General features: G+C 39.8%; 1 protein-coding gene across 1 annotated transcript in view; it reads left to right on the top strand.

Annotated features, from left to right (window-relative positions):
• med13a (mediator complex subunit 13a) overlaps positions 1–24,439 on the top strand; it is a 122,085-nt gene that overhangs the window by 72,002 nt on the left and 25,644 nt on the right. The window contains 8 exon segments of the mRNA XM_030153640.1: positions 301–411; positions 3,215–3,955; positions 5,299–5,515; positions 9,736–9,766; positions 11,604–11,725; positions 11,964–12,054; positions 13,962–14,173; positions 18,568–18,752. Of these exon segments, the coding sequence (XP_030009500.1) occupies positions 301–411; positions 3,215–3,955; positions 5,299–5,515; positions 9,736–9,766; positions 11,604–11,725; positions 11,964–12,054; positions 13,962–14,173; positions 18,568–18,752 (1,710 nt within the window).

The raw sequence follows: 24,439 nt of genomic DNA, 5'->3' as shown, positions 1-24,439 counted from the left end.
CAAGCACACAATGTCAACTGGAGTTAGCTGTTGGCTTGTCAGCAAAAATACTACAGCTCCAAGCAGGGCTATGAAATCCGCCTGAGCACACAGCTTTTACCACCACGCCACGAGAACGCACAGGAAGGCCCAACCTTTGAGGGTTTATGTCAGGATTTCAAAATGTCACTCGGCGTGTTTCAAAACTTATTTAAAAGCAAGACTAAGTGTCCCTCCACATGAATAACGCTCCGTGAAGCAGTGGCTAGACTCTACGTTAAATTTAGCCCCCTTTTTTTTTTTTTCTTTTCCTCTCCTCAGGCGGAAGTTTTCAGCCGCAACCAACGGTACCTGTGAAGAGGAGCTGACGGAGAAAGTAGGAGCCTGGGATTTTGTGGAGCCTTCGCAGAGGTCATACTGCAGCTGTTCCAGGTCAGTCGCTTCCCATGTCGATGAACAGGACTCGTGCACATATTCCTCATATGTTCAGTGGTATCTTTCAGCATTAAAAAGAGGTTTATACATAGTCTACTGAGCTTTGAACACCGCCTCAGAGCAGCGCAGTCAGCAAAATATCTGCAACTTACATTCACATCTCGGCCTTGACAAGCATATTATTCTTCATATTTTTCAATTTATCACTATTTTGTAGAAGTGACAGGCGTGCCGGGGCTGAAACCTCCACTGGGTTGTGTGTTTCTGTAAGTCAGACATTTTTATTCCGGCTCTGATGGGAATAATTTGAGGGAGAAAGAATAGGTTGACCTCTGATGGAGGACATGAAGGATATTGTTTTGTAGAGCTTCTACTCGTGACAGATGAGCTCAACTCGCGTCCAATAAATAAAACGTATGTCACCCTTTTATCTATTTGCACAGACATATGCAGTTACAGTAAATGCATATGGTCAATAGAAGTGGAGAAGCATTAGCTCATTCTGCACTTTTACTGAAAGCACGCACACTTAAGGACTGGTTGAACCCATTAAGACCCAAACATCCACTGACGACCAAAATCATTTACTGATCTAAAACGTGTAATACCTGTTGATCCACTAATCCTATTGCAACATGTAAATAATTGCTGTAAAATGTAGTTTGTCCTTCTTTTCTTTTCATTTGCATGTTCAGAGGCTTCATAGTGAACTTGGAAACACCATCATCTGCTACAACATTGATTCCTCAATAAAACCCATAATAAATAAACCCATTAATAAATGACAGTGAATGGACACATTTGGTTTTATGGTCAGTTAAGGATGTATTTGCTGAAAAGTCAAGTCACTTATTCTTCAGTTTTTTCTGTTTTTGATATAATGATCCTCAACTTTAATCTGAGCTGTTATGAACATCTATATGATCAGTGAATTAAATGCAGGAAAATAGGTGATTTTCAGTTATAAATGCAAAATACAAAGCACAATATAGCATAAATGATGATAAATCACGTACGAAAGGTTAAAAATAGAGAAAAACTTATTTTGGAACTGCCACAAAAGCAACACCAGGTCTTTATTGGTTAATGTTTGGCAGTCAGTAAACAACTAGATGTGTCAGTGGACAACCAACTCAGTTGTTGCACAGAAGTGAAAAACTACTGATTTTGTGCGATATCCTAGATGAAGAGGTGTGTTTAAACTTGGACGAAGATGATGAGTTGTCTTTACCTTTTTCCTTGTTTTGTCTAAGAGACAACATCAGTAACGTGTCACTTAAATCTCATAGCAATGACTGATTCTAAAGAGTTCATTTTAATCTTTCTTCACTGCAGACAACATAACATCGTATCTACAAATGTAAACATAGACTGAGCCCGAGTGGAACGTATCAGCTGTGCCTGATCAGTCTTCATATCCATATCCATCCAGCCATTTTCTAAAACGGCTTAGTCCTTGTAAGGGTCGCGGGGGGTCTTTATATCCATATCGCTTACATAATTCAGTCACTAAAGCCACAGGGGAGAATTAATCGCTGAGTAATTACATGGGTCACTCTGGTATTTAACTCCTTACCTGTCTGAAAGCACCTGCGATTAGACAAATTCTGATTCTACAACCTGAAAAACATCACCCAGAGAAGGCAGTAGAAGTCTCGTCTCAGACCAGTCGAATTACAATAAACTGAAAAGTAATTATGGACTTCTTGCCCAGTTATGCCAAAAAAAACTATCCAGCCCTCCAGCTTTAAATGTGCATCCAGTTTAAGAAAACATTAACACATCCATCACTTGCAGGCATATCATTTATTTGACAAGTGTTAATTGTTTTACTGTCACACCTGCACACCTTAATTATTTGTAATGTGTGTGTGTTTTTCAGTATTATTTGCATTTAATTGTTCATTATCCTCTCTTTGACTTACGTAGCTAATCGGGCCCCTTCGTCCCCCAGAATGTGGCTGATTGTCTGTTAATACCAACCACAGTCACAACCAGCTGCTTTACTCATAAGGATCCATGTAAACACAGGCTTGTGCCACAGACTGCAGGTCTAATCAGTGAGCAGGATGCTTGAATGCTCGACTGGCCGCCTCAATGGGAGCCTGAACCAATCTAACAGTTAGTAAGAGAATTCAGATATGTGGGTAATGAGCAGCTACTATCTAAACTGATTTTTTTGTGTGTTTTGATGAGATGAATCCGTGCTAGCTTGGCCACTCTTTGATTGGGGAATCCTTTGCACCAGGCCTTTTTTTCCCATCCAGGGAGAGGGAGAGCAGCCTTGAACCACAAATGAGACCAAAGTGGATTGGGCCAGTCAGCTGGAGCATGTTAATTTGTTGGAAGCCACCCAAGACGTTGGGGACATTGAAATGGGAAGCTGTGTGTTGCCAGTTTTAATGGCCATTAGCTTTGTTTTGTAGACGGAGGCCTTCTGTGTGTCTGCTTATCTTGACATCTAATTTTCAGGACACACTCGTTCACTCGTCAGCTTCTCTGTCAACACCCTGATGTATCACTGAGCAGGAGTCTGAGTCTTTAAGAATCTGAAACACATTAATCAGACTTTGAGCCTTAAAATGTCAAAAGTGCAGGTGTTTGGTTGTAGGCTGGTCAGGTAGGAGAGATGCTGCACATGAGCTCTGGATATCCTGAGCCTGAAATATCCTCATGTTGCATCTTCATGGCTTTGATAGATTCTGTTTTTCTTTGGCGTTTTTCTTTGCCTCCGTTTCGCTCAGTGTTGCTGGTGCTTCATAGTCTGACTGTATTTCTGTTTTTGTCTTCTCTGCTGCAGATACAAATCAGTGAAGCAGCGAACAGGCAGCACTCCAGGCCAAACCCAGTCAGCAGGCCAGCCCTCGCAGCCTCCTACCAAGCACAAAGCTGGGGGAGACAAACCGGAGAAAGGCGACAAGCAGCAGAAAAGACCCCAAACGCCGTTCCATCACCGCAGTCTGACCAGCGATGACGCTTCCATAGAGACCGAGGCAGCGGCCGGACAGAGGTTAGCCATACGGGGCCAGGATGGAGGAAGATTCACGAGCATCCGCTCCGGAGACGTGTCCATCCAAAAAGCCCCCCAGCTTCACAGTGGAGGGGTCAGTGCAGGGCCTTCAGAGCAGGCCAACTCCCCCCAACCCCCACCACTAAGCCCCCACCCCTGTGAGCGGAACGAGGAGTCAGGGGAGGGCATGAAGAACCCTTCAACCCCCAACAGCCAACACTTTTACCAGCCACCCCCGGAGCCCTGCCTGGTGAAGGGCGGGAATGAGGAGCCTGGGGGACCGGATGGTTTGAATCAGCACTTCCACTCCCATCACCCCCACTCCAGCAGCACGACCTACCCCGAGCCCCCCGAGCCCACCGTCTATGTGGGCACAGCGGTGAACCTGGAGGAGGACAGCTCCCACGCTCCATGGAGGTTCTTCAACCTCCCCCGCAGGAAAGAGGCTGAGCTGCCCACGCCTCTGTTACCAGGAGACAAGCTGAGGGATGAGGGCGCCGCCTCCCAGGACAACCTGGTGTCAGTCACAGAGTAAGTGATGTTAACAGTCACTACGACACACAAGCAGGGGTTAAAGTTTCCAGTGAACTGGCATCTGACCCCATGGTGACGCATCCCAGCCCCGTTACCCAGGCTACAGTAGAGGACTCTCAGTCATCCAGTAAAAAATGTTTTGAAAGACTAATGGTGCACAACACACCTTCTCTTCTCTCATCCGCTCTTTCTCTTGTTCCCACCATCACCTCGCTGCCCCACATCCCTTAGCTTCAGAACGTTCTGTGCGGTGCTTAGCTGCACACAGCATGTTAATCTCTTGCTATGTGCCCTTTTGACATCATACATCACCAATGTGCAGGGCCAGCACTACTCATTGATTCCTGCACTCTAACACACAGCCTCGCATTAGAGCTCACAGATAGGATGTGTAATGGAGGGGTTAGATATAGATAAACCTCTGCCATTGTTATAGAGTTAAATCTGATCAAAGTAGTGTCTTGAGTTTTCTTTTGAGAGAGATTTGGAAGGAAGACTCTGAAGGAGCTAGAGTGGAGTAGAGCACAGATGGACGGGCCGAGTGTCCGGTCCAGTGGAACAGCAGGTAGGCTGCAGCCAGGCCGCAGGGGGGCCGAGTGGGAATTATCAGAGGGGTTATGCAATCCCAAGGGGCCAGCCACTTGCAAGGGCTATTCTAGTGAGCTGTAATCCTCCCATGCCACAGCTCTGAATGGCGGCTAATCTCTGGTCCAGGCCACTGCACACCATCACCTCACATCAGAGCTGGACAGGCATGACACGAGGACAGTAGTTCAGAGAAATGTAGGAGGCAGCAAAGCAGAGGGAGAGCGCATACGTTGGGTCAGCCCCGCCTCTCGTCCTCCCAAGAGCCAGTAGTCTTCCTCTCTGCCCCCACCCCCTCCATTCATCGGTTACATATGATGAGCAACAAGTAGGACACAGTTGGCCACGTAAGAGATTCTGATGAGCTGTGGCAGGGTAACAAGTGGTAAATGTGTCGGCCAGTGTATAAAAGCAGTCAGGCTCTGCGTTTCCATAAACTTTCCTGGAATATCATTGTCAGACAGAAAACATCTGTTGCATGACAACTGTCAGAATGGTTTTCAATTGGCTGCCATTTCTGTTACTGTACGCAAATATGTAGCAACAGTGACACATAATATGAGAGGCTTCAGGCCTGAACAGAGCACTGAATGTTCATGTACGTTAACATTATGACTACAGTTTTACTGTGGCTGTAGCTTTTAATGAATACTTTTTAGTGACTAATTTAAACAGTCACCATTAAATATCTGTAAAGTCAGAGGATTTGTTGTCTATTAATGCCTCAAAGTCACGTGACATTTGTGTCTTCGCAGGCTGATGGCTACATCTAAATGGCAACTGAAGGTGTCAGAAGAGCGCGTTCAGATGTATCGAGCCCGGAGAAACCAGTACCTATCTGCTGCCATAACCGACGGAGATCACGAACCAGAGGTGGATCCTTACGCCTTCGAGGAGGGAGACGTCAAGTTCACGTTCTCCAACAAGAAGGATAAAGCAGGTGGTGAACGGGAGCCCGGCAAGAAACATAAGGTAAGAGCAGAGGCTGGTTTTATCTTATTGAAATGATTATTATTGTCCCTCTTAAGCAACATCGCCTAAATGTAGAGAAACATAATGGTATACATCTCAACAGTTCTTGTTTTCACACTTTTTTTGCCATATATTTACCTCTGCCAGGAGGTATTGTGATCACTTTGCTTTGTGTGTTTGTTTGTTTGTTTGTAACTTTAGTGGGAAAACTCTCCCCATCTTTCCCAAATCTTCCCCACAGATAGGCCTAGGCCCTGGGACCAGCCCATTCAATTTTGGGCCAAGTAGGCCAAAGTTCAAGGTCACAGCAAGGTCACAAAATCTACAATTTTCCATCTGTCATCATTGAGCAATTTTCCAAAATTCATCAAAAATTCAAAACAACTCCGATTAGCCCCCAACTGGATCCACCCGTAGCTTAGAACAATCTCTTGTATCTGGCACAAAATTGTCCACATCCACTGTGGAATGTGGACTCTGTGGACATTTACATTGAACATTGAAAATCCCATTTACCACACATTTAAAATTAGAACTCAACTAATATTGATTGGAACTGAATCTAATTGGACTGACACATGACTGGTACTAAGCTTCAGCTTTTTCTGCTGTATGGAACAACCTGGAAACTGTTGAATTTAAACAGAAATAGTCGATCGACACATGCACACCGTTTGGGGTTCTTGGCAGAGGTTTGCGTTCTCCGAATACTTGTTTGGATTTGAAGATACAAATCCGTGCACCTTTACATTATTTCATCATCCCACTGATGCAAGCACCTCTTGTTATATGGTGTTGCACGTTTTATGCAAATCTTCTTGAAATGCCCCATATTAAACAGTGTTAGTAACATTAACATCAGAAGTTTCTCCACTCTGCCTTAAAAAAAACAAGGGTTTTTATTAAGTATTCTGTCCAGTTTGTAGGAAAAACAGCCTATTTTAAGGTAAAAAAGAAATGAAAACAGTGACTGTAAAAAAACAAGTAGTGTGTGAACCTCATTAACATACGATGTCCAGGGTATAACTGGGGCAAGAGGGCTGATTTCTTGAGATCAGAGAGCAGGCGAGGTAAGAAAATAGGCCATCCTCAGCAGTACTACACTAAAAATAACGATGCAAGCGTTTTCCATGTATATCCGCTTTCACTTCCCAAGTCGAAGGGAACAGGAAGCCATCCCTGAATCCCTATTGTGAGCTGAGCCCTAGAGGATGTCGAGTTTCTTTAAGTGTGTTGTTGTGTTTTCCTATTGGAGCTGGCCTCCCTCTCTTTTCCCCGGCCCCCCTCCCCTGTATCCCTCTGCTCTGCCTCCGGGGCTGATGTGTGACTGCTGGATCTGTTTCCAGAGGAGGGCCACCTGTTAGCGATGGACTGCCCCCAGCATCGACAGGGATTTGATGTGGGAGGGTGTTCGGTCGCTGGCTGACGTTTTACAGCAGGCTTTATGGAGCTGGAGTTTAACCACTGTAACAAACCAGGCCTACTGAAGCATTAAGCCTCAAAAACGGCAGATTTGGTCTGTCCGCTGGTCTCTGCAGGAATTGAACTGGTTATAGACATGTAGAATTTAGTTTCCAGCTGTTACAAGCCTTATCTTCTTCATTATCTCCTCATCAATTGTTTTAACAGTATCATAAACCAGTGTGAACAATATTATGTAAGCATCTCTGGTCAGATAACAGGAGAAGCTCTGATTCTGTGTCCACAAGACACGTGTGAAATGAACCATCACGTGACCCCCATATTATTTATTTTTTTATTTATTGATTTTGAACATGCAGAGAAACAAAATAAAATAAAACGAAGCGAATTAAGACAAAAACAAAATAACATTTAAATGGACAGAATCTATCTTCAGCACATACAAGTCTAAATATTGCATGGTCGAAAAGGAGCAGGAAGAAGTATAAACTTATTTAATCCTACCCCTCAGTGCTTTTACACCTTTATCACTAGCTTAATACAAGAATCGAACAATACTATTTTCCTAATTTTAGCATTGAACCACAACAAATACATAATGCGGTAATTGAATTATACACAACAAAATGTTCATGGCAGTGCAATCATACAAACAGACTCAACAATTCAACCATTTTCTTCACTAATTCCAGCAGATTTATCAGTACAGCATCATCCATAAACAAACAGGCCTCATTGTCATTATTAAATACTGGACCTCTCAAGATTCAATTCTTAATATCTTTTTTTTAAACTGAATTATGTTTGATATTTGTTTTATCTCCACACAATTTGTTCCACAATTTTACTCCACTGATAGTGATACAGAAACTTTTTAACGTAGTGCATACTTTATGAATCTTTAAATTAAATTTTCCCCATAAATATTACATACAAACGTGAAGCTACTGCCTTAAGTACAGGGTCAAATGGATGGAAATGGCTTTAGAAGAGAATAGATCTTTATTGTCAGTGACAGGAACTATGGAAATCAGTTTAGCAACTCTGTTTCTTTAGCAGCAAAAACACTTAGTTATAAAAATCACACAAACTTATACTCAAAATATATACAGAAAGGTATCGGCAATATACAAAAAAACTACATGAAATACTAAAATATATAAAAAGCCAACTCTATACTACAGATAAAAGAAATATATACAACATATAAAGATATATACAGGTAGTAAAGTATATGTATTAGGTAAACAAAAAAAAAGAAGAGGTGCATGGGTTGTGATTATTGCATATTAGACAAAATTATAAGACGAGTGCAATGAAGGAAAACGGCAGTTGGAGTCTTTACATTGCGCCTAAAAACATCCAAACACTCTCAACTCTTGGTTTTTAGAGTTGACACCAACTTGTTGCTGATAATGTCATAGGGGATAACAAACTAACACACTCAAGGGTCATGATGCAACAGTAGAAAACCTGTATCAGCAAGATTTACACAACAAACATCCGGCCAGCGCACAAATCCTTTACATTGTCAGGAGAACGGAAAGTGAAAGCAGCCACAATCCTAATGTGCAACAACTCCTGTTTACTGTGTCCACACACTCATGTCGGGATCCAGGTGGATTTTTACCCAAGCAGTTCATATTTCTGAAGTTGAAATACACTTTTACATATAAATAAAAGGCTGCATTTACTGTCAGTTATCTTCATACTGACGAAGATAATTGAGATAATTTTCTACAATCTGTGAAAATAAACTAGTAAATTAGCTTCAAAGTGAACAGATTTCTGAGAATTTGTTAAAAAAAAAAGCTGAAGGTGAAAAGGTGAATGCATGACAATATTTGATGGCAGCTTCTTCCAAAATGAATCCACAGGTGTGTCTTTGTTTTTTTTGTTTTTTTGGATTTTTTTGCTGAAATGAGTGTCCATGTTTCCATGATGCTGCTACGACGTTATCAAACATCAGCAAATACTCGACGTCGACTGATCTGTGCGACCCTGAAAACACACTTTTCCACCCAAGGCAGGGTTATTGATAAGGGGTTAAGGCACCATTACCACCTATAGATTGTGGTCTTGGAGTGGATGCTGTGCTCTGCTGCGGATTGGTCCTTTTAGAGAGACAGATTAAAGCCTGCGTAGCACAGAAAAAAGCCCTGGAGCGTAATGAAATCAATGGCTAGAACATAACATTCCTATTCCCCAGCTAGAACTGCTCAGCACACAGTGTACACACAACCCATCATCAGAACACACACACACACACACACACACACACACAGAGGACGCCGGCCCTCCCAGATATTGATGTCTGGGTGGGAGCCTAAAAGGCCATTCCTTGGATCATGATTTCACTCTGGTCCACACTGGAAATCTCATTTCCCACAGCACAAGCAAGCAGTTCCTTTCTGTCGTTTCTGTCCCACGCTGTCTATAGTGGTGTTAGTATCATTATTACTATCATTATTATGTTTTAAGACTGTGAAAAGAAACCTGGGCTGGTCCGTTTTTGTTTTTGAGGCCGGTTTCACACTCCTGCTGCTTTTACGTTTCGTGTCGGTGCATTGAGTGTTTTATCCCAGTCCGGGCCCAGTCGTTATGTTTATGTACCTTTTAATCACAGTTACAGACTCGAAGGATTTCACACACCCACATTTTACCACAGTGCTGAAAAACATGCCAGGGCCCTCATTAAGGAGAAGATAAAGGCTAATCAACATGGGACTTATATAAACAGTATGTGCAGTGTGCTGTTAAAGATCTGCTCTCAGTGTTTGGTCTGTTTGTCCTCGCAGGGTGAAGATGGAGGAGCAGGCCCATCGGATGGTAAGTGCTCCATCTGTTCCTTATGAACCTCTAGTCTTGGTCATTATTCCGATCTTGAGAAGACGACATTACTGAGTGAACACTGTCATCTACACCTCCCACTGCAGTTGTGTTATTATATCAAATGTGTAGCATCCTCAATCAATCAATCACCCATCCGTTATTTTCCGCTTATCCGGGTCTGGATCGCAGTCAAATTTTATTTATATAGCGCCACATCATAACAAAAGTTATCTCATGACACTTTACACTTGGAGCTAGTCCAAACCAGACTCTTAATAAACTAATTCACAGATACTAACAGAATCCTCCAAGAGCAAAGAGTTGGCAACAGTGGTGAGTGAAAAACAAAAACTTGAACTGGCAGAAACAATGGAACAGACCCTGAGTCTGGAGGATGGACGACTGACATGACCAGTTAAAGCACAGGTGGCAAACATGCGGCTCGGGGGCCAAATCCGGCCCGCCAAAGGGTCCAGTCTGGCCCGCCAAAGGGTCCAGTCCAGCCCGCCAAAGGGTCCACATTGTGAAATGTGAAAATTACACTAAGACATGAACAATCCTTTTAGTTCAGGTTCCACATTCAGACCAATTCAATCTCAAGTGGGCAGGATTCAGTAAAATACTATCATAAAAACATATAAATAATGACAACTCCAAATTTTTCACTTTGTAAATGTAAATATTTTCATGTATTTACACTAAAACAAAGTATAATTTCATAAAAAATGTGAATAACCTGAACAAATATGAACAACCTGAAATGTCTTAATAGAAGTAAGTACAATTTTAACAATATTCTGTCTGTTATTAAATGTTTTGTGTTTGTAGATCCACTGTGATCTGTAAGTTCTAATGCACAAGTGTGAATGATAAACTGAGGCAGAATATTGTTGAAATTACTCTTATTTTTTCCAGTTTGTTCATGTTATTCACATCTTTTGAAAGGATAGTTTGTAGATGGAAACCTGTTCAAAATGTAAATTAACTTTTTTTGCTCTAAAACATAGAGAAAAGTTTAGAGTTGACATTTCTATATTATTCTGTAATTATTTGACTGGTTCGGCCCACTGCAGATCAAATTTAACTGAATGTGGAACTGAACTAACATGAGTTTGACAGCCCTGAGTTAAAGGAAGAGAAATAGGTGGGGGGCATAGGGGGAGACACACTGATGCACAGCAAACTGAACAATAACTAGAACTGCTGTAACTAGTATAACAACCAATAACTAGTACAAATACCCATAACTGCTGCCACTACTACTCCAGATACAAGACAAGGCAGATTTATTTGTACAGCACAATTCATACACAGGGCAATTCACAGTGCTTTACAAAAATGGAAACGAGACAGGTTAAAAACACACAATTACAATTAAAACATAATCAATTAAACATAAATAATAATCAGTTAAAACAAAGTAAAAGGTCAGAGTGCAGATAGAGCCCTTTCAGTTGTTCTGTGCACAGTTGAGCAGCTGTTTTCAGCCTGGACTGAAACGCTGTCACAGTAGTACAAGTACTGTTAGTATAACTACTAACAGTGGATATACGACTACTGCAGCTGTTAGTACCAATAATAGAAACCTCTATCATCCATGTAACTATAATAAACACTATCACAACTATATGGGTAAATGAAAAATAATGATGCTGATGGTGGTGTTACTGTTAGTAAGTCTCACACAGCCTCGTCCTGCCACAAGTTTCTTAGTAATTAAATTTAGAGCAAAATCTTGGTCCTCAATTGAGTTAAATTAGGCCAAATCTGCCGGTCGGTTAGTTTAGCGTTAGGAGCCAAAAATCAACTTAATGACCTTAATGTGCGTTTGCAGATGCTCAGCGAGGGGCCGCTCACAACCGTATGGCGTCCACCAGCCTCATCCACGAGACGGACCTGGTGGTGTCCATCAACGACCTGGACAACCTCTTCAACTCGGACGAGGACGATCTGGCGGTGAGTGAACGAAGGCCTCACAGTCCGGGTCTGCCAGGTGTTTCCGCCGGTGCCAGAGCGCCGTTTCCAATCTGCCCTTTATCAGCTGACAGCTCCCACCACTTTCTGCAAGTTTTTTTGGAAAGAGACGTCTTTATTCTGACTTGTGGGAGAAGTTGAAGCGGAGTGAATACAGAGCAGCGATACTGGCTGACACTCACTGTTCCCGCTGCTAAAACCCTTGTTTTTTTGTCCACAGCCTGGTTCCAGACGACCAGTGAACGGAACAGATGAGAAATTTGGCAACAAGGAACCAAAGCCATCCACTTTGGACCCTGTGTCCTGCATTAGTATGTATCCCACCACCCGTCTGTCTGTCTGTCCTCCGTACCCTGATGTCCTCCTACACCACTAGAATGATGAACCTCAAGTCTAGAATCACATTCATCACATTTATGAGCCCCCTGAAAATTAAGAATACTTTAGATTTTATAAGAAGCCACTTCAGACTTACAGGTTGCATTCTGCTGCTTATATGTTGATGGCAGTGGGATGGCACTGCTTTGACAAATCCACTAAATTAATGATCATAGATGCTCACCTTTGGCTTTGCCACCTAGTGGTGAAGAGTTAAACTGTCAGGGACTATGTTTACATCCACAAAATATTCATGTTTTTGCCCTGATTCTGAAAAACACAAACATCCTATTAAACTGTTTACATTATAATGAAAATGAACATTCCACGGATACTCCTGTTCACATGCAGCCGCTCATATTCTAATTAAATATTGTTTTCTGCTGTTTTTGTGTCGTCAAATACCTTCGAGAAACGATCAGATTTTTCTACAAACCTGTTGATCTGTCATAATATTTAGAAGTCTTCATGTTTCTAAATCTGGACTTTGGATTCCTCCATCTCTACCAGTGGATCTTTGTCTTTTCTCCATCTGTCTGTAAACAGGACGCATGTGTCTCAACCTTAAATAAGTAAATTCGAGGAGTTTTCTGAATGTGCCGTAAACATGTCCAAAGAATCCACATAAAACCAGGATATGATCAGCATGTCCCACATTACTCAACCGGAAAAGGCTCCGTTTGTTGTATCCAAACAGAATCTGCTGTTTACACGTCACCTGTCAAATCCAGACTAACAGCGTCCCGTTAACATCCCGTCGTGTCTCTGACAGATCGCAGCCATCCGCCCTGTTGTCTCATCACCGACGGTTACGTGAACTTTTAACAGACTTCAGCCTTAAAGTCGTACCCAATTTGCTGCTTACAAACCTCATCATTCAGTCGCCGGAGCATCCAGTATGTGGTGTAAAGTTCACAGTAAATCCTATTAGGACCAATACAGTCTATTTATTATGAAGCAAATTGGTCTCAGATCAACCATTTTGCTTTAGTGTTATGATACAATATTTTCCACTGAGTCCCTCAAACATAAATTGTGCTTGTGTGTGTGTGTGTTGTAAAGATAAAATGTGTAAAATCTGCGGCTGAAGATATTCCCGATGTGGAGTTTGAGCATCTTTTCATAAATCATAAATGTCATAAATGTAGTGGAGCTTGTTTTAATTATAATTACATATTTCTATTTAGCATTTTTCTAATAATTGCATTCTGAGTTTTATTTCATTACGTTATCGCAACCACATCTTGTAGTAATCAGCTCTCTTTATTTGTAATAAATTATGAAATATTCTTGTAGTTGTTATAAATTACAAGACTCACAGTTGTAGCAGCGCTAACACATTCATTTTTAATAAGTTTCTTGATTTTTGCAGAGTTAAAAATAACTGCAGAAATAAACAAGATCTTTCCCATATTGGGTTTTTTATGTCATGAAGTAACTCAGATGAAGCTGATAATAAACTGGTGTTGTTGCAGATTTTATGCATTCATTTAGATTAAAGCTGAATTTCATAGTTTAATTGGGCTTAAATGTAAAAAATCAGAGGTATACAAAACATCAGTTTGGTTGGTTATTAGATTATGCTCTGTTTAATTAGATTTTCATCCTGAAATTTAAACTCCCGCATTGAGCATCAACCAGTGTCATATGCAATAATTCATGACATTTATTACATTAAATGCGGGAAACGTGTTCAAGCTGTGTACAGTTTGTCAAGTTAATCCATCATTTTGTGTTTTTACATGAATGAAAAGGCTCTCTCTGTACAATCTAAATCTAATTGTTCCACATAAACAGATGAAGTGATGGGTGTTTGACCTGTGTTCATGTTTGGCGCCAGGCTCTGCGGACCTGCACCAGATGTTCCCCACGCCCCCCTCCCTGGAGCAGCACATCATGGGCTACTCCCCCATGAACATGTGCAGTAAGGACTACGGCAGCATGGAGCCCCCCTCAGGCATGACCACGCTGGACGGCACCTCGTCCCTGGGGGGCCACTTCAAGATCGAGGTGGAGGAGAGCTTCTGCAGCCCAAAGCCATCGGAGATCAAGGTGGGTCCGGAGCCGTAAATCTGCCCGCCGTTATTACGCTGTCAATTCCAGCCGACTGAACCGATAGAGCGGCTTCGCTGCCAGAACCTTTAGACGCCGTAAGTCACACTGAGTTACGGCCACTGGATATTTTTCTTCAGCCTGATGAGTTGAGACAGTCTTTGTTGCTCAGTAGTGAATAACAGCCCTTCAGACGGCAGTTCGTGGGTCCTTATAAACTCTTAATGTCTCATAATCTGTTTAGATCCTAAAGACGCTATATGGACAAAAGTATGTGGACCAAGGCTCTAATAATTTAGGATTTTTCATTCTAGTTTTATTTAGTTTTGACTTTTTTTTTCTCGGATTCAGTTCGTTTTAATTCGTTTTTAGAGCAGGTTTGCTAGTTTTTATTGCTTCTAATTTTTTTTCTAAATGCTTAGTTTTAGTTTAGTTTTCTATCTATCTATCTATCTATCTATCTATCTATCTATCTATCTATCTATCTATCTATCTATCTATCTATCTATCTATCTATCTATCCATCTATCCATCTATCTATCTACCTATCTATCTATCTTTTCTTCTCCGTCGTATTCAAATCAATCCCAGACAGGACTCTGCTGCTTTCTCCCAACTTTAATCTCCATGTTTCCAGGTAGAGTGGGGACCAGAAGATGACTGGAAACCACAAGTGACGAAAAGTGAGGGACCGTGAAGTACCGTATGGTGCCGCTAGCTAAAATTGCTAGAGCGAAATAAATTGATTTCGTATCAATCCGACAATGATGAAAACGAATGGAATTTTATTCATAATTTTTTTTACATTTTAGTTAGTTTTTTAAGCACACAATACAGTTTCAGTTAGTTATCGTTTTTTCTTTTAATTATAGTTTTTATTTATTTCAGTTAATGAAAATGTTTTTACAATTCTAGTTTTTGTCATTTCGTTAGTTTTCGTTAACGATAATAACCTTGATGTGGACACGTTGGTGTCTGGTGTTTCTTTTCTAACAGGGGTCTGGGATACAAAACAAGAAGGACTAATGTCAGGATATGGTTTTATATTGAGATAAATATCATTACATTGGTTAGCTTGGTTTAAATTGTTATCTTTGCTTCCAAAATGCCTCAGAGATGGTTTTGACTTAATTTCTCTCAACGTTGATTTTGTTTTTGTTTTGTTTTGTTTTTTATCCATTACTATGATTTTAAATGTTCCACCTCTAAATTTCTAAAATATTTTCATGCTTTGACTTTAAATAAGAATTTTCTGTCACAACTAACCATCTTTAATCCCCCATTAAACTTTAAGGAAATTATAAACTAGAAGCACTCAAAGAGCGCAGACCTCCGCCAAGGCAGATCAGTGCCCCCCCCCCCCCCCCCCCCCCCCCCAATCACCACCAAAATTTAATCATTTGTTCCTTGTGCCAGTACCAACATTTCTTGAAATTTTCATCCAAATCCATCCATAACTTTTTGAGTTATCTTGTACACAGACAGACAGACAGACAGACAGACAGACGCTGACAAAACAGAACCTCCTTGGCGGAGGTAATTATATGGACACATATTGGGACACATCATGTCTACAGCTGTAAGATGTCCTGTTCATGATGATTTGTCATGTAAACGTCAGTATTTCCCCATCAATAGAAAAGAAACGCCTGAATTCAACATGTTTGAATACTTTGGCCCATGTAGTGTGTAGATGTGCATAACACTTTGATAAAATTAAGTTATGATTACTTTTAAAAACTTGCATTAACAATGTTTTCCTTTTGATGAATCATTTTAGGAAAAATGTATCACCATAAAACAAAACAGGTAATCATTAAACTGTGAAGACTTTACCCAGTGTCTGTTCATGAAAAATCATCAGTAGTAAGTTCACATTTTTAACATAGTGTTACTTCAATGAGGTGCAGTTGAAGACAGTGCGTTTAGTTTTCAGTCAAACCTGTTGAAAATATCTCATTGGAAGAAAATGCTCAAATTAGTAACTAATTATAAAAAAATAAGAAGTGCACGTGAAGTCAGAAAAATATAACATATATGCATTTTTCCCCCGAGTTAAATGTGAAAACAGTCTTAATTAGGGCTTGGAGTCAGAATAATTTACCACTCAGTATATGTACTTAATTAGAGCTGCACGATGTAGTGAAACAGTCCTGTTGTGATTATTATGGGCTATATGAGTCAACGTGCTTTGTTATTGAGGAAAATACACAGATCACTGATCATTACGAAGAGTTTAACACTCAAAAATATCTTGAACTCTTTCTTTTTACATTTGCACACAGCACATTTCTCTGGAAGTCTCCCCAAACACACACTATGTCTGTATAATTACACAGACTGACATTGTAATGTGATTAATTGTGCAGCTCTGGTCATAAATTTCACTCACTTTCATTAACCTTTGAGGCTTGAAGGACCTGGGGTTCACTCCAGGCAACCATTTGCTCACCTCGAGTTCCCTGAAGCTAAACACTGAGTCCCTGCTGTTACAGTTTTCTTAAAAATGCACATTTTAACCGCTGCCTTTTCACTCCAGTGTCAGAGGGAGCTCTACCATTAAAAAAACAAAACATATAAAGCATCAGCTTTTACATGAATCAGCATAATCTCAAAATGTAAAATTAATTCACTCAACCTTTATTTTGACTCTGAGTCTCATCTTCAATAAAGCAAAGTACAATAGAGAACCCACAGTAAAATACACAGCAGTTATAGAATAATGAAACACTTCAGTAAAATACTATAATACTCATAATAATTAGTCATTAAAATTCAAAACGTGAACAAAGTATCATTGAATTAGACATTTAAAATGCCCACAGGATAAAATTTAAGTGAGTTTAGAATCTTTCTACTGCAAGGGTGTCAAATATCTGACCCATGGGTCAAAACCGGCCCGCCAAAGGGTCCAATCCTGCCCCTGAATTTAAAAATTACACTGAGGATATGAACAGTCCAGGGTTTTGAACTGGTGACCAATGTGAGTTTAAGTAAAATAATGGCATAATAATCTATAAATAATGACGACTCCAAATTTTTTGCTTGGTTTAATGAGAAAAAATTAAATTACATTTTGAAAACATTTACATTTACAAACTATCCTTTCACAGTAAAATGTGAATAACATGAACATGAATATTAACAACCTGTAAGAAAACTAAGTTCAGTTTTAACTTTATTCTGCCTGTTAGTAAAAGTTTTGTGTATTTGCAGATCCACTGTGATCTGTAAGTTGTGTCAATAATAAGCTGAGATGTAATATTGTTGAAATAACTTATTTTTGTACATGGTTGTTCAGGTTATTCACATTTTCATAATGTCGTTTTACTTTTTTCTCACTAAAACAAAGAGAAAATTGGATTCTTACTTATAGGTTATTATGCCTTGGATTATTTTACTGGTCTGGGCCTTATAAGATTAGAGTGGGTAATAAGTGGCCCCTGGACTAAAATGTATTTATTTTTTTATTTTGAACATGCAAAGAAACAAAGTAAAACAAAATGAAGTAAATTAAGACAAAAACAAAATGACATTTAAATGAACAGAATCTATCTTCAAGCACATACAAGTCTGAATTTTGCATGGTTGAAAAGGAGTAGGAAGGAAGGTTATTATCATTAATGAAAACTAACAAAATGACGAAAACTATAATTGAAAAAACATTTTTGTTAACTGTAATAAATAAAATTATAATTAAAAGAAAAAAATAACTAACTGAAACTGTATTGTGTGTTTACAAAACTAACTAAAACGGATAAAAATTATGGATGAAATTCCCCTTGTTTTTGTTTTTGTCAATGCCGGATTGATACGAAATTGATTTATTTCGCTCTAGTAATGTTCTGTGCTGTCATCATACGACACTTTTTGCTCCGTCACTTGTGTTCACTTGTGGTTTCCAGTCGTCTTCTGGTCCCCACTCTATCTGGAAACATGGAGACTAAAGTTGGGAGAAAGCAGCAGAGTCCTGTCTGGGATTTATTTGAATACAACGACAGAGAAGAAGAGAAAAGATATGACTAAACTAAAACTAATACTAAAACTAAGCGTTTAGAAAAAAAATAAAACTAATAAAAACTATCAAACCTGCTCTAAAAATGAATTAAAACGAACTGAATTAGAGAAAAAAAAAGTCAGAACTAAATAAAACTAAACTAGAATGAAAAATCCAACACTGTTATAACCTTGGTAGGAAGAAGTCTAAACTTATTTAATCCAACCCCTCAGTGCTTTTACATCTTTATCTCTAACTTAACACAAGAATCAAACAATACAATTTTCCTAATTTTAGCATTTTAGCAAAATGGGTTTGACCCCCCCCCCCGTTCCACACAGACTAAACCCAGATCGACGTCTGGATTCTCTGACATGTGTGTTGTTGTTTTTTTCAGGACTACTCGTTCGTCTTTAAACCAGAGCTGTGCCAGGCGTTTGTCGGCTGCTCCATGTTCGCTCCTCTGAAGACGTTGCCGAGTCAGTGTCTTCCTCCGGTCAAACTCCCAGAGGACTGCGTCTACCGGTCCAGCTGGGCCTTGGGCAGAGAGATGCCCGTCATGACCTTCATCAGCAAGGACAGGTACACGTCTGCAGCTCTTCACTCACCCTCCACTCATCCCCCTGTGGGCTGGCGGTTTGGTCCTGTTGGGTTTGAGTCCAGCTCGTTAACACAACTTTCACACTTCATTCTAAACTCACCTACCGACAGGCCACGAGATACTGTGAAGGCGCTGTTCCCAGTGTTGTCTTCGCCATTGTCATCGTCGTCTTTTTAGCAATTTCTCCAAACATCTGTAACGAAACTACTGTTCGGGTTCATTTCAAATGTAATATGTATCTTCCTTGGGACAATGTCTGCGAAGGTTGCTCACAGTTTTGAGAAATTTGGATTTTTCAGTTTTTTTTATGAATTTTTGAACTATTAAATATGTGCCTTTAGTTATAATGGTCCATATTTTGATGCTTTATAACACAGGTATCAAACATGTGGCCCGGGGACCAAAACCGGCCCGCCAAAGGGTCCAGTCTGGCCCACGGGATGAATTTGCAAAGTGCAACTTAGGTCATCAAAGTCAAAAATAATATCATAATAACCTATAAATAATGACAACACCAATTTTTTCTCTTTGATTTAGTGCAAAAAACATTAAATTATGAAAATGTTTACATTAACAAATTATCCTTTAAAATGTGAATAACTTGAACAAATACGAACAACCTAAAATGTCTGAAGTAAATTAAGTGCCATTTTAACAATATTCTGCCTGTTACTGAATGTTTTGCGCCTTTGTAGATCTGATCTGTAATGCACATGTAGCCTATAAATGGTAAGTCGAGGCATAATATTGATAAAATTGTACTTATATTTCTTAACAAATTCCATTTTTTCAGGTTATTCACATCGTTTTTGTTTGAATAGTTTGTAAATGTAAATATTGGCATAACTGAAGGTTATATTTTGCAGTAAAACAATTTAGAGATGCCATTATTTATTGTCTATCATACTGTTATTACACTGGTCCGACCCACTGCAGATTAAATTGGACTGAATGTGGAACCTGGAAGAAAATGAGTTTGACAGCCCTGCTTTATAACATGTAAATAGTTACAGATATCACTATAGTTTTTACTCATCACTGATAGAAGTCATATATGGACTTTGATTGAATTAGTTGAGTTCTCCTCCAGTGAAAGTGCCACCCACTTCTATTGGGAAATTGATCTCCTGCATCCAGACCACAGGACTCTAACATAGAGACAGAACCTGACGACCTCACAAATTGAACTTGGTGTTAACTGTTGATGGAACATGACGCTGACATACAGGGACATTGGTCCTATTTTATGGAATTTACGGTGACTTGACCTCATTTCCATACATTTATCAGCATTTTTTTGAGTTTGTCACGCAATTCACAGATCAGTCTGAGATGAACCAGACCAGTTTTTATTCAAGTTTAGTGTGGACAGGTTTCATTTATAATTAATAATTTACTGTCTTTCTGAGTCATGATGATAACCAAAAGGGGTTCATTTGGACTGAGAGGACCTGGATTAGAGTAATAAACAGTGAGTAGATGAATGAAAGCCATGTGTCTGATGTAAAACCAGTTAAAACCAGGTCACGTTCAGGGCTGTGTATTAGCAGGAATCTGGCGATACAATACAAATCACAATACTAGGATCATGATACGATATATCATGATATATCATGATGGTGTTAAAAAACGCAATTTTTCGTTTGTTTCTTTTTTAAAAAAATGATTATTTCCTGTAAGAACTGAATTACTCCAGAAATCTGCACAAATACTAAACACATTTTTATTTGATCCCAACAGGATCTAATGTTCTATCACAAAATGTTCCTGTGTTCAAACTGAGATTGTGTTTTACAGACATTACAGTTTCAGATCCTGTTCAAATGTTCAGATTCTGTTAGTTCACAACTAACATTATAACTTTCATTTTTGTGCGATCCCAACAAAGGAACTCCCATCTGCCTCTCAAACAGTAAAAAGTGCTTTTAAGATGCTTCAAATAACCATTATTTAATAAAAGTGTTGAATAATAATAAATAAAATATAAACAATAAAGAAAACCAGAAAACAAAAATGAACCTCCGCCATGTTTGCATTTGAATAAATACCTAAAAATATCGATACAGTACTTTTGAATATCAATACAGTATTGTGAAATGAAATATCGCGATATAATGCAGAACTGATATTTTCAAACAGCCCTAGTCACATTTGCCAACAGGCTAACAGCTGGTTGTTAAAAATGCTAAAAGATCCCACTTGAGGACAGAGGATGAGCTGATCTGAAATGATATCATGGCTAAAGTGGTTCCAGTGGTGTTGTTTTCAGGCCTTCTCTTCACTCCTCTTGTCGCGTTAGTTCTGGATGAGTTCTGTTAACGCGCATGTGTCTAGTTTCCCCTTTTGAAGCCTGTTCCAACGATCCCTTATAATTCATGGTGGTGATCTGGGTTCAAGGAGACTGCGGCAGCGTTATCATTTAGACCAGCAGAAGACACGCCAAGGCTGTACTGGCTGCTTTGCGATTTGTGTGCAAGGAAGCATACAGTCTTTCTGTCCACACGCCCTCCGGTCTCTCCCTGGATACCCCCTTAGCAGGCTGCTCAATTTCCCATGCATGGCTGCCTGAGGCGGGGCTGGGAAATGACTGGAAAATGCCTTCTTGGTTGAAGATGGGGATTATCACCGGAGTGGTGCGATGGGCCCACAGCGGCTCCATGCCACCAGCTCAGTTTATCTGTCACCACTGCTCCGTTGTACAAGCATCCACACCTCTGCTCCAGCTCACACATGGACCACACTCACCAGCAGGGATGTACCGATGTTCAAAAAGTGCTCATACACACACTGAAATAATTTAACCAAGTTGGATTTGGAAAAAAATATAATAAAATAAAATAACAGGCACAATGTACCTTCTGTGGCAGAAACATTCACATGTAAACATCACACATACAAATGTGCTTTAAAGATGGAACCGTATGGAAACTGTTGGACCATTTTACAGACCAAGTCAGAGTTGTTTTAGGGTGTCTCTCTCTCTCTCTCTCTTTCTTTCTTTATCTCTTTTTCTCTCTTTCTCTTCCTCTCTCTTTCTCTCTCTTTCTCTTTCTCTGTCTCTTTCTGTCTTTCCCTCTCTTTTTCTCTCTCTCTTTCTCTTCCTCTCTCTTTCCCTCTCTCTCTCTTTCTCTCTAATAATCAAACACAGTTATCATGATCATTAGAATTTAAATGGTAATACTAACCGTCTGGAATTTGGCCTCGGTTTATCGTTCTACCGGTAATCGTTCCATCCCTACTCACCAACAGGGTTATCACACACTATTCTGCTCTGTTGATTTAATGTGTTTCTGGTCCAGGTGATAGACCTGTTTTCAGTTTGTATGGGCTTTTGTGTGAATTTTATTGACTGGGAAAACGTATCCAAAGTTGAGTGATGATATCTCAACATAGACACATTTACTAACAGCACTGTGAGTTGTAATGGGAAACAACAACCTGGACTAAAGGCTGTAGCATATGGTTTCCATCACAGAAGAGTTTTAACGTGTGGGAAAATCCAGATCCATTTCTTTTTGCTGACAGGTGAAACTGTTCACACAGAGGTTTCAGTCGGAGCCAGAGCTGCTTTTCTCTTTTTTTTTTTCCTGATGCTGCAGAGCTAATGGCTACTGTGGGATTTTTCCTGATGATGATGAACATTATTTTAAGGAGGATTTTAGGAGTTTATTTGTTATTCTAATGGATGACACGGGAGAAATCGAGCACACCCGCCTGGCAAAGTTTGTCAAATAAGAGTGATTCTGACAGCATGAGAAAGGCTCAGTATGTTTAGGACAGATTTTTTAACAGTGTGAAATTTGAGCGCCAAGCCTTGTTAAAAGTGACGATATGTTCGAAGGCGTCTCCACTGAGTCGGGTCTGGCCAGTGTCCAGAGCGCCAGTGTCCAGTCTGCGTCTGCGTTCCGTCCTGCCGTGGGACTTCCTCCTAATGTGTGTCTGCCTGGAGTGGTTCAGCTCTGGACATGATGTGCTCTCCCTGTTTGTCTTTCTCTTGCTTTTCTCGCTGCCCTCTTCCACTCGCTCTCTCTCCTTCTGTGTTTCCTCACCGTTGCCTGCCAGCCCAAAAATAAACCTTACCTCAGAGGGATGCTTGTTGAAATGTTTATTGAACGTCTTTCTCACTCCCTCTGCTACTTTTTCTTCCCGTTTCTCCTTTTCTCTCTCTCTCTCTCTCTCTCTCCCCCACATTCTTGTTCTCTCATGTGTAAACGTGTGCAGTCAAAGCCCACTCTGCATTCTTTTTGTGGTGAATGTCGTTGTGCCCTCTTGCCTTATTACTTGAGCTGTCGACACAAATGCAGCAAGACAGCTAGATAACAATATGCTGCTATTTGCACCCATGTACTGAACAATGCTGTTTTGGCAAGGGAAAAAAAACTGATAAAAACTTGTGTTTTCAGTGTTTTAGTGCTGGTTCTCAGCCTCTTTTAACCTCCATGTGACCCAGTTCAGGACAGACTGACTTTGTTTTTCTTACTTTGGCTTAACTCAACATTGGAAGGTGATGGTTGGTTGTCATAGGGCAGTAATTGTAGAGAATCTTGGGGATAATTAGGGATCATTTCTATTATTCATTAAGGGTGAAAGAAAATATCAGTTCTGCAATATATCGCAATTTTTCATTTCACAATACTGTATCGATATTAAAAAGTACTGTATCGATATTTTTAGGTATTTATTCAAATGCAGATATTGTGGAGGCTCATTTTTGTTTCTTTGTTTTTCTTTTTTGTTTATATTTTATTATATTTTATTATTATTTAACACTTATTAAACAATGTTCGTTCCTTTGTTGGGATTGAACTAAAATCCTGTTCTGATGTTAGTTGTGAACTAATAGAATCTGAACATTTGAACAGGATCTGAAACTGTACTGTCTGTAAAACAGAATTTCAGTTTGAACACAGGAACATTTTGTGATATAACACTAGATCCTGTTCTCATCAAATAAAAGTGTTTAGTATTTGAACATATTTCTGGTGTAATTCAATTCTTCAAGGAGATAATCATTTTTTAAAAAAAGAAGCAAACAAAAAATTGCCTTTTTAACAGTATCATGATATATTGTGATATATGATATCGTGATCCTAGTATTGTGATTTGTATCGTATTGCCAGATTCTTGCCGATACACAGCCCTATTGTTCATGGTTAAAAGAAATTGTTCCACATAGCGTTAGCCTCAAGTCTTTTTTTTTTTAATGCAAAACATAGCCAATGATGCAAATTGAAGCAGCAGTGTTAGGAGTCAAGTAATGCAGATATCATAGTTTAGGCAAAAATGTGACTTAGGCCGTAATGCTATGAGGCTAAAAATATATTTGATGAGGATTAGAGAACACGTTTTTAGAAATCACTCACACTGTCTCTGTCTGAAGGCAACAACGTTCACTTGGACTCAGAACTAAACTGATTAGAATTTGGTCAAAGGTAAAATATCTGGGGACTGGAGTTGAGAATTAGCAGTAGCTATAAACTCTGTCTGCGTCACATCAGCTGCAACTTGACTGCATCATGCCTGTCAAGTAAATAAATAAATATTGAAAAAAAAATTACGTAGTGATTTTATATCCTAAACAACACATTTTAACACAGGTGACAAACGTGCGGCCTGGGGGCCAAATTTGGACCACCAAAGGGTCCAGTCCGGCCCTTAGGATGATTGT

The sequence above is a fragment of the Sphaeramia orbicularis genome, chromosome 14 (assembly GCF_902148855.1).
Source record: "Sphaeramia orbicularis chromosome 14, fSphaOr1.1, whole genome shotgun sequence".
NCBI classification, from domain to species: domain Eukaryota; kingdom Metazoa; phylum Chordata; class Actinopteri; order Kurtiformes; family Apogonidae; genus Sphaeramia; species Sphaeramia orbicularis.
This window is presented reverse-complemented; position numbering and strand designations above follow the sequence as displayed.